Source organism: Eulemur rufifrons, chromosome 8 (genome assembly GCF_041146395.1).
Source record: "Eulemur rufifrons isolate Redbay chromosome 8, OSU_ERuf_1, whole genome shotgun sequence".
Lineage (NCBI taxonomy): Eukaryota > Metazoa > Chordata > Mammalia > Primates > Lemuridae > Eulemur > Eulemur rufifrons.
Window position 1 is genome coordinate 122,924,855 of NC_090990.1, and position 11,698 is coordinate 122,936,552.

Here is an 11,698-nt window from a genome sequence, read left to right on the forward strand (position 1 = left end):
CGATGTGTAAATCGTTCAAGACCTTTTGAAATGGGTGCTCTAGACCCCTTGATGAACCTTAACATATCTCTGCCTTTCGAATATATTTTATCCTATAACCTCTAAAAAATCCCACCCATCATCCCCATCATTGCTGATCATTTGTTTTGTGAAAGGTAAAATGCTAAAATACTTTGTACTGTTGGATTTAATTCTCATCACTCTAAAAGGCAGCTACTATTAATGTCCCTATTTTAAAGTGGGGAAACGTAAGCTGACAGATACTAAGGAATTTACCAGGGTGATATGACCAACAGGTATTCAAGGTCAAGATCTGCACTCAGTTTTGTGTGACCACTCCCCCCTGAATAGCACCTTTACCACTTTCCTGACCTTTACCTTGAAAGACAGCAGACGCCGCCCTTCTCTTAGCAACTGCACGGGTCCCTCTGGCCTCCTGCCCTAAGAGGTGACTTGGCCCTTGGTGCGGAAGGAGGAAAAGGCCTGTGTGTTACCGTATACTACAGGGGCTCCTGGGGCCACAGCTGCGCCTGTTGCCACTTATGTTGGCTTTGAGGGTGGGTGGAGTGAGATGTGGGGCTGTCAACCAGAGGTCACATCCTGATGATCACGAGGCGGCCCACGGTGTTTCAGCACTCTGTAGATCACAAACTATTTCTAGCCACACGACTCCATTTTGATCCTTCGCACAAACCCAAGAGATACACGCTTACGCTCTCTTAAAATTCTGAGGCATGAGAGGTGCCCAAGGTGGTTTCATCCAGCCCGGAGCAGAGCTGAGGCATGCACCGAGGCATGCACCGGGGTATGCACCGAGGCATGCACCGAGGTCTCCTTCCCGAAGCCCCAGAACGCGATGGGTGCGCTCAGAACCCAGCCGGGGCTTCGGCACATGCGCAGTAGCCGGTCGACTGACCATGCCTCCTCTGCCCGCAGCCAGCCGCGCTCCAAATCCGAGATGCTGTCGCGGAAGAACTTCGCCACGGGCGTGCCGGCCGTCTCCATGGACGAGCTGGCGGCCTTCGCAGACTCCTACGGCCAGCGGCCCCGCAGGGCCGACGGCAACAGCCACGAGGCCCGGGGCGGGAGCCGCTTCGAGCGCTCCGAGTCCCGGGCGCACGGGGGCTTCTACCAGGACGGCTCGCTGGAGGAGTACTACGGCCAGCGCAGTCGCAGCCGCGAGCCCCTGACCGACGCCGACCGCGGCTGGTCCTACAGCCCCCCGCGCCGGCGGCCGGCCGAGGACGCGCACCTGCCGCGGCTGGTGAGCCGGACGCCGGGCGCCGCGCCCAAGTACGACCACTCGTACCTGAGCGGCGCGCTGGAGCGGCAGCCGCGGCCCGAGGGCGCCAGCCGCGGCGGCAGCCTGGAGACGCCGTCCAAGCGCAGCGCCTCCTACTACGCCTGGTCGCCGCCGGGCACCTACAAGGCGGGCGAGTCGCAGGACGAGCAGGAGGACGCGTCCGACGACGCGCTGCCGCCCTACAGCGAGCTCGAGCTGAGCCGCGGCCCGTCCTACCGCAGCCGCGACCTGCCCTACCACAGCAGCTCGGAGAAGAGGAGGAAAAAGGAGCCCGCCAAGAAAACCGTGAGGCCGCGTCTCGTGCCCCCCTCCAAGTGGGCTGAGCGGGGAGCTGCCCGGCACGGCGGGCGGGGTCCCTGTCCGGGCTGGGGGGGCCGAGAGGAAGGAGACCCCCTCCTGCACCCCGCACCCCGCACCCCGCAAGGGGCCGCCTGGGAGCCAGGGCGAGGGAGCCCGGTGGTCCTGCTTTGGGGAATTTGCCCTGAGGGTTTAGGCAGGGGTCTTTTTCAGTCTCTATCCAGGGCCTGATGAAGGAAGTAAGCATGGGGCCTTGGACAGTTGAATAAAGGCAGAAAGTCGAGGTGTGTAGACAGTTTCACAGAGAGCATTTGATCACTAACAACCAGGTTTAAGAAGCACTTAGCATCAGGGATTCTAAGCACCATCACCACAACAGGCCTTTTGGGGGGCTTCTGAGATCCGTGCGCAGAATGTTCAGTGCATGTTCGTATGTGCATTCCTCCCCACCCTCAGCCCCTCTTGAGGCCAGGGTTGGTAACTTGTATCAAATTCGCAAGAGTCCACATCGCAGAGAAGTTTAGGAGCCACTGCTATTTTACAAAGAACAGCTTACTACTTCTTTCCTCCTTTGACGTTTTATTGAGTATAAACTGTACACTGTGCGCGGTATATATGAAGGAATTCCTATGGCGCCTGCCCAGTTCACTGTCTCTGCTGTACGTGGCCTTGTATAGACTTTATTGCTTACTCCCTAAATGCCAAGAGCAGTGCAGTGCATCCCTTGGCCCCCACATGTGAGCTCTGGACCTCAGAGAAACGTTGGGGGACAGCCATAGATGTCTACTGTGGGGTGCCAAAGTTCCTCTGACCTCCATGCGTTGGAGACCACTCTCCCAGCACCGATGCTCCTGTTCCTGCCTCCTTGCCATTTTGTTTTTAGTGATTCCAAGCAGATATTTTCTTTAGTGTGTCGTATGGGGAGAAAGAATGTGAACAGAAAAAGGTCTTGGCATTATTACTAACCTGTCCAAAACAATTAAGTGTCTTTTTTGTCCTTTAAATAGAAAAATGCAATGACCAAAGTACCATAAATAGGGAAGAAACTTTCAGATGATTTCAGATTTATGGTACACCGTCCGCACTTGCTGTTGTGGAGCTATAAGCATTGTAGTTACCCTAAGCGGGCGGGAAGTTATTCCTTGGCCACAGAACTAAGTTCTTTCAGATGTATATTGGCTTCAGCATCAGTTGAGGCTTAGAATCAGTCATCATAAGTCTAATGAAACGTCCTGAGTCAGGGTGAGCCTGGCTCTGAACAGGTTGTGGGACTTTGCCCAGTGAATATTGTTGGTTGCTTCTTTACTTAGCGTGTGGTTTGATATCAGGCTCTTTCTGCTCTTCCCTAGAGTGACTTTCCAACCAGGATGTCCCTTGTGGTCTGATGTTTTCGACATCTCTCTGGATGACTGGAAATAAGATGCAGCCTACGGGGACAAGACACAATTCTAAGAGCCGGCAGGACTGGGACCTTCTCTGGCCATCACCTGGGAAGATTTGCTGACCTCTGCTTTGGCAAGGGATGGGAGGCAGCCTTTAAAGGAGGCTGATCTCAAATCTCTGTTGCCATCTAACTGGTTTGAGAAACTTACCAAGAAAACAACATGTGGGCATATTCTCACATAAAGAGTTTCTCACCCATAGAGTTAAACCTCCTTCCTTAACGGAACCAGGACTCCGTTTCCAGTTTTAAAAGAGAATTAGCTCTGGACTGCTAATCTCCAGAAATTGCCTATGCCTACAGTATGCTTTTCTGTACCTCCTGTGCTATGCTTAGAGACAGAAGAATTTATTACTGCTATCAGAAGAAGGCTTTCTGCTGACAAGGGAAGATCGCTTCAAGGCAAAATACACCTTTTATCCCCATCACTTCCCAGTCACTAGTCAATGACTATTGTTACACTAAAATCAAAAAGCCTTTGGTGAGCTCAGTGACAGTGACCTCTGGGACAATCACAGAAATGACTTCAATTTGCTGTTCTGAATGACAATTCTTGAGTGGCTGGGACAAAACAAAAGAGAGTATACCTTTTGAAAGCTGTCTAAGTGGCATTTCTTTTTCCATTCTGAGAACATAAACCGCTTTTTCTCCTTCTGCTGTACACATCCATATTTGAGTCTTGGACATGAAGGGCTCTTCTCTTCCGCTTCTCAGCTTTCCACAGGTTGGTGCCACACAGAGCCCCGCCTCCCTCTGCACTCTGAGTAGGTTGTCATCAGGTGCCTTTCGATACATGCTTAAAATAGACACACGGAAGAGGGAGAAAAAGAAGAGAAAGCAGTAATGCAAATAGAAAAGAATGAGAATGAATTTAAGAGGAAAATAACATTTGAAATATGGGCCATTTCCTCCGCACATTCCACTCGGCCTTTTCTGGTTTTGCACTTCACTTACCGTGAATCGTTTCTGCTATTCCAGGACACGAGGGATGTGGAGCATGTATCTCTTGGCCTAACTAGGCTCCCACTGTAGATGCTTTTGGGAGATGAAGGATATCGCTTTCTCAAGAAGGAGCACTTCCTACTCCCACCCTTGCCTATGTGATACATTTTGCCTAAATCCCAAAGCTAGATCTCTCTGGATTTTGTAATTTGTGTAGATTGCAAAAATGGCCACAGACGCCTCCCTTCTCATCAAGAAGTACAGTCTTTTTTTCCACCCCTTGAATCTGGAGTTGGCCATGAGATTTGATTTGGCCAATGGCCTAATAGCAAATGTGACACAAGTAAAGACTTGAGAGTTCTTGTGCGTGGGGCGTGTCCTCTCTTGCTGCTCTCGGGAACCTTACAACCACCACCAAGTAAATGAGCCTGGACTATCCTGCTGCATGATGAGAGAAAAGGGCCCAGTTACCCCTGTTACGCTGTTTGACAGCCTGTCGACTCTCAGTTGATTGCAAACATATGCGTGAGTCCAGCCAACACCAACAGAAGAACTGCCTAGCTGAGCCCAGTGCAAATTTCTGATTCCTACTCAAGGTGTGAGAAGTTGACACACTTTATATGTTCGTTTCTCTTCAAGGACAGAACTGACTCTTCTTTTCCAGTGTTCAGCCCTGAATTCCTTACTCCATCCACACTTAGGTGTCTCACAGCCTCTGCTTCTATCTGACAGGCTTTTATCAAAGCATTTCATCCTGCTCTCTTACAGTGGGACACATGGTTGCGTTAAACCACTGTAGGACAAAAATGCTTGACCTCGCTGTCCCCTAATCTAGCAGTGGCTCATTCCCTATCTGTGGATCCATGGACAACCTCTGAAGAATGTTTCTTCTTCAGCATCTCCTTGGTTTTCTCCAGAGCCACCCCACTGGAGCTAGGCCCTATTACCATTTCACTGGTGTCCGTTGTACTTCATGGTATTTCCAAAAATGTCCCGTGTTTGCAATGAAATAAAGAAGCGGCTGGGTGAGAGTCAGAGGGATGAACTGGTATCGTTGCTTGGAGAATTGGCCCACGAAAGGACGTCGCAGTTGCTTTGGCCTATCCCAGAGGACTCGGGCGGACAGTTCCACCCAGTGCTGGCACTTCCAAGGGCTGGAAGACACAAGCCATAACCCTGGTGCTGAGTTTTAGACTTGCTAGTGTCCCTGGTCTCTGGAAGCCTAGGTCTGGTCTGTTTGGGCCCCAGTTCAGATGGAAAAGATGATGAAAACATTTCTTAGTCACCAGCTTTGGATTTCAACTTGCTCAGGCAATTTTGGAGAATACTGGGTAGCTGTGGTAGCTATTATTGCTTCATACACTGTGTCAGGCTTCTCACCACCAAAGAGCACCAACTACAGAGACCAAAAATGTTGCTTTTTCTTTTTTTTTTTTTTTTTTTTTTTTTTTTAGCTGTGGGCATGTATGATTTTGGTGAAGGTTGAAGGTGGCCATGGGAAAGAATTATGAAAATTGGAAACCTGTAATTCCAAAGACAACAAAACTACTGACAGAAGATAAAAAAAATACAAAGAAGCTAGCAGGCTACTGGAATAACCTGGGGGGTCGGGACCAGGTTGTCCTCTGTGGAGCTGCATAAATCATTCAGACTTCCAGGCCTTCAGTAGAGAGAAAAAGCAATTGTTTCCGGGTGTGTGCGCAGGAGATAAGGTTGAATAAACAAGTCAAGGCAAAGCTGGCTATCCTCGGCACCCCTGACTTTTCTCTATGTATCCCTTTGTTTCTTTTCCCTTGAATAGTGTGTCCTGCATAGAAAGTGCTTGTACACGTTAGTTTCCTTCCTAGGTTTTATTGGTGTACGAAGTAAGTCTGCGTAGGACATGCTCTCTGTCCACTGGGACCCTGCAGTTTAATAGGGAAATAAGACATGCCCAAGAAAGAATTAGATTTTATACATGTAGTATGAAAAAGTGCTATGGATAAATTATAATAAATACAGAGATTTAGAGGTTTTTTACATTTAAAATGGGAATATTTTGGTATTTAAGTGTTGTACGTGTTTGTCCATCATCCTGCTGAAAGATACACTCAGTGATTTGAAAAGCCAATATTCAAAGGTCTGAACTGAAAGGAGGTGAATGAGGACCAGGAGAGGTGAGCGGCAGGGAGCCCAGAGCAATGACTCATGGGCTCTGTTTGCCTGTGAGTCACAGCTGAATCAGGGACGTGCTGGAGGAGGGAGTGTGGATGCAGGTGGCAGGGGTGTCCCCTGGTAGATAAACTTCTCTAAGCCTTGCATAGACTCATTAGGAAGTTGGGGACAGTGGCCGTGGACCTGGTGATGCGTGTCAGCTATTCTACCCAAGCGTGCTCATGGGGAAGCTCATTCTGCTTCGCCAGGGGCTTAGTTACTGCAGCTGTGAGTGTTGCTGCCCACCTTCACTAACAAGGGCAGGTCTCACAGAGGTGGTGGGCTTCTCATCTCCCTTGTGATCCTCACTCTGCATTTGGCACAGGACTGGGCACACTGGGGGTGTGGGGATGGGAAAAGGCTGCCGCTCAAACTCGAGGTACCTAGCCACATCTGTAAATATTTCTGAACAGTCTGCAAAACTTAATGTAGACAACCTTATTAGATCTTAGATAGCCTTTGAGACAGGCTGAAGTAACGTGTTGTTGTAATTCACCCCCTCAACACACTTTTTTTAATTGATGGAGAAACCATCACTGTCAATAGTGAAGTCACAAACCTATTAGGTCTTTGGATTCCCAACCTTTAGGCCTTTTCTGCTGGATCAGTGTTTCCCAAAATTGCCTAACCGTAAGAATTACTTGATTGCTGTTGTTAAAAAGGTATTGTTAGGCCCTGCCTTGGGGATTGATTGGGTGGGTTCGTCCTTTTAATATACATTTCAGGAGAGTCCTGCAGTCAGATGCATTTGGAAAATGTCCTAGGTCATACCTCTGGTGTACCCCAAGAAGCTGGTCCTGAGGCTTCCCTGGACTTTGGGATTTTTTTTCAAATGTCCTAGTGAGGTCCCTCTCGTTCCCTTAGGGATGGCAGTGGTGAGGGTTCCAGCACTCTGGCTGTGACCCTGTTAAGTGGAAAACTGAGGCAGAGAGAAAGGAGAGTTAGGCACACTCCCCAGGAGCCTGCTATAGATGTTTCTATTCCCAGAATAGTGATCTGTCGTGACAATCTTAGATCAGACAACAAGATTACAGGTAGTTTTCTCATTCCCTTGCTGCCATTCTGAACAAAATTTAGATCATGAATAGAAAGAAAAGAGGCCATTGGGGAAATGGCAAAAGTAAATAATTGTTTAAAGCGCACAAATTTTGAGCCTGGCTGGTCAACACCACTTCCACCTGAAGACCCAAAGTGGAGTGGGCAGGAATAATAAAATCTACGTTATGTATCTTTCTAAAATCAGATTTAAATGCTGCCAGAATCTTACAAGTGTTTGAAATTGATTGATGGGATGTAGGAATCCAAATCACTAACATAGGGGCCCAGGTAATTAAAGTCCTAGAAGGAAAAAGTGCCTAGTTTTTTTCCACCAGGATCCTACCTCCTAGTCACCTGGGAAACTGATCAATGAAGCTCGAAGTAAGGGGCTTTTAACAGAGTGGGGCGAAGATAATGTTGGGCTGCTTTAAGCAGCAGCTGAGCTTTAGCACTGCCTGAGAGTGATAAGAAAGTTAATACTCATAATGTTTGTATTATTTTTATGGTGTGTTACTGTTTACAGGCCACTTTCCCGTGCATTATCTCATTTGATCCTAACATCAACCCCTATGATAGAGGTAGGAAGGATGTTGTGGTCCCATCGTACAGAATATAAAACCGAGGTTGAAAAAGGCTAAGTGATTCGCCTATAGTTAAATGGCTTTAAAAATTACAGAGCCAGGCCTTCTGACTGTCTACATGGGGTTCTTTCCAATTCCTACAACACTAGAGGGGCCAGAATCTGGTTGAATTCTCTTCACAGCCAAACACCTGATGAAAAGAGTCCTAGACTTGATGCTTGCTCATGTCATGGGTGGAGTGAAGCTATGACGACAGACACTGTCACTGCTTCATCTAACCAAGCACCGTTCCTCAAATGCTCTTCTAAGAGGGAGGTGGCTTCACTCAAGGAGAGTTTCATTTGCATTAGTCATGCTGTGAGGGGAAAAGGCTTTGGTAAATATGTGCTTCAGCTTTTTTTGGAAATCCTACTTGAGGAAGAATTTCTGAACCAAAACTACAGATTTATCTAGACTCAGAAATTCCAGGATTGGGGGCAGGAGCTGTTTAGGAGCAAAATATCTGGCATCTTCACTACATTTTGAGATTTTAGGTAGACTAAGAGGGGCCATAGAGAGAGAGAGACAAGGAAGGTGAGAAGGAGAAAGAGCAGCAGCTTAGCTAAAAGTTTTGTTAGAGTTTCTTGGTGGGGCTGGACCCAAGGTAAATATGGTCTGACCCATTTCTTCTGGGAAGGCTAAAAGAGACATACATAGCTTCTTTTTTACTTTGGCTTTAAGAAAAAGCCACATTATTAGAAAAAAAAATTTAGACACTACCACATGAGAAATTTCCTTATGGGAATAAAGAACAGGGGATAGAAGAAACAATGGGACAAAGAGGGTCAGAAGTCTGCTTCGTGAGTCACATGTCCATTTGTTTTTGCGCCTTGTTTGTGACATCAGAACTGAAATGTTTGTATCACTGTTGCCCATGATATTTTTTCTGTGTCAGACATACAAAGCGAATTTGGTTGTAATGTTTTAAACTAAATAAAGCATTCTCACCTACGTTTGTTAGCAAGAACTCTTAATTAACACAACTATCGTTAATCATGATCTGACATTAGATGGTCTCAGCAAGAGAAAGAATCACACAATACGTGCCTTCCTCAGATTGTTTAATATACTACAATAGAGGAAAACATATCGTGGGGTTATAGGAGAGGCAGGTAGTGACAGAGAATAATACATGTTTTTACAGATTTTAATAAGTTACAGCCTGGATCAATTCTGTTGCCTCTCTCACCACTCACCGCAGATTGACATTCAGGAGGAGATGAGGGGTAAGAAAGGGGGTTGGACAAGGTAATGGTACCCGGCTCATTTTCAAGAAGGGCACAAGCATTTGCCTACAAGAAATGACAGTTAGGGGTGGGAGGAAGGAAGCTATTGTGGGAGGACATTTTAAGTTCTGAAAAGAGTTGAGAAATTCCACAGCACCGTAATTAAGAGACGGCAACTTAAAACCTTTGTTAGCAAAAGAAGTGATAAGTACCTCGGGGAACAATTAATCCTCTCTTGATAGCCAGGCCCTCTTAAGAGAGTTCCAGATTGTAAGGGCCTGGTTGAATGGAAAATCTGTCCTTGCTTGAAGCATCTGGGCTCAATTATTTTCTTTTAGTTGCTAACCTAAAAATGTTAACATGTAGACTTAAATGGAGACTCTAAAACAGTTTAACTCTGATTACCTCCTCTGAGCTTTGTGCTATTTTATTTCCATCTTGCTTTTTCAGTTCTATAAAATATATTTTGTTTTTATTTATAAAGTATTTGTTTAGAATCACCCACATGTTTTTTCTACACATCTTTTCTTCCTACATTTCAGATCTTCCTTTTGACATCTTTTCTTTCTGAAAGAAGTTTTCTTTAGTGATGATCTGTCCGTGAGATACTCATCAGTTTTTGTTGATTTAAAACAAAATCTTGGCCGGGCGCGGTGGCTCACGCCTGTAATCCTAGCACTCTGGGAGGCCGAGGCGGGTGGATGGCTCAAGGTCAGGAGTTCGAGACCAGCCTGAGCGAGACCCCGTCTCTACTAAAAAATAGAAAGACATTATATGGACAACTAAAAATCTATATAAAAAAATTAGCCGGGCATAGTGGCGCATGCCTGTAGTCCCAGCTACTTGGGAGGCTGAGGCAGTAGGATCGCTTAAGCCGAGGAGTCTGAGGTTGCTGTGAGCTAAGCTGACGCCACGGCACTCACTCTAGCCTGGGCAACAAAGTGAGACTCTGTCTCAACAAAAAAAAAAAATAAATAAAAAATAAAACAAAATCTTATTTCATTTTTGTTCTTGAAAGATAATTTCACTGGTATACAATTCTAGATAGTTATTTTCTTTCAGTGCATTGAAATTATTATTCCACTCTATTCCAACTTTTATTGTTACTTTTGAGAAGTCAATTACCAATTTAATTACCCTTCTTTTGTAAACAATCTGTTTTGTCTCTCTGGCTGTTTTAAAGATTTTCTTTTTGTCTCTAGTGTTCTGTGGTTTAATTAACATGGCACCAGGTGTGGATTTATTTTTGTTTTGCTTCCTGAATCTGTGAGTTGGATTTTCCATCAAATATGGAAAACACTTAGCTATTAACACATTGAATATTTTCCCTTCTTTTTAAACTCTCTTTTGAGAATTTCAAGTAAATGTTAGGCCTTCTTATTCTATCCTCTCCATTGCTTAATCTGTCTTTTGTATTTTCTCTCTCTTTGTCTTTTGTTTCCTATTCTGAGTAATTTCTTCAAGTTTATCTTCTAGTTCACTGATTTTCTCTTCAGCTAGCTCTGATCTCCTTTTCTTGAGTTTTAATTTTAATTAATATATTTTTCATTTCTAAAAGTTTAATTGAGTTCTTTTTCAAATCTGCATGTCATTGTTGATAATGTCTCACTGCTTACTCTTGTATACAATTCCCTCCTATTTCTTCGAATATACTAAACATACTAATTTTAAATTTTATATCCAGTAATTCCAATATCTATAGTCCTTGCGAGTCTAATTTTGGAGTTTGTTATTGATACTTCTACTAACTCTCGCTCATAGATTTTGTTTCTTTATGTGTTTTATAGTTTTTAATTGTAAACTCTTGTTTACTAGAATGCCATATTACATTGGTTCTAGTCAAGAAAGACCTTTCCTGCTCCTATCTGCTCTCCTCTCCATAGTGACTCCACACATACACAGCAACCCTGGAGGGCCCAAGAGGAATGAGTGATTGAATAAAGAAGAAGTAGATGTGCCAAGTGGGAAGAAAAAGGCACATACATTTCTCACTAATGCAAGCTCTAAACTGAAAAAAAAAAAAAAAAAACGAAAACAAAAACCAAAAAAAAAAAAAAACCAACAAAAAAAACCCCTGAGGATAGGGAGGGCAAGATGCTCTAATTTTATATATTGTTTAGAGTTTGATAAATATACAAGAATTGCAGATTCTCATACTGACATGAGACTATTTTAGGGGTTCAAAGTGAACAGAAGGCCATTAACTGTTAAGAGCAGCCAAAGAAATTGTGGATTTAGATTTCGTTCAAGAAGCAACGAAGGACTAGATTCATAGGCTGGATTAGAGTTAGCCAAAATGAAATAATTTATTTTTCCTCACAACTGCCTGATTCTAATGCAATTTTTTATATTCTTCCAATTCAAGAAATAAGGAGGAGACTGATACCAGGTTCTCTTGGAAAATCTTGGCAGAACATTCTAATAATATTCATTACACCATTTAGGTGAAAGTTATATTTTCTGCTGAATTGGTTATAATCATTTCCTGAATACATATCAAGTGGCCCGAGATGACTCACCAAATACGGCATGAGGTGTGGAGGCAGCTAGCAAGTCACTAAGAGACGATGAGTGAGTTAGCCTGACACGCCATCTAGTGGCACGCATCCAAGGGAATGACTTGGTCATCTTCCAGCAC

At 44.9% G+C, this 11,698-nt stretch overlaps 1 protein-coding gene across 2 annotated transcripts in view; it reads left to right on the forward strand.

The window, feature by feature from the left end:
* ILDR2 (immunoglobulin like domain containing receptor 2) overlaps positions 1 to 8,723 on the forward strand; it is a 60,779-nt gene extending 52,056 nt beyond the window's left edge. For both annotated transcript variants that reach the window (XM_069480900.1, XM_069480901.1), the window contains 2 exons: positions 937 to 1,588; positions 2,950 to 8,723. In XM_069480900.1, coding sequence (XP_069337001.1) covers positions 937 to 1,588; positions 2,950 to 2,985 — 688 coding nt within the window. In that variant the 3' untranslated portion in view covers positions 2,986 to 8,723. The remainder of the gene's footprint in view (positions 1 to 936; positions 1,589 to 2,949) is intronic.
* The last annotated feature ends 2,975 nt before the right edge of the window (positions 8,724 to 11,698 follow it).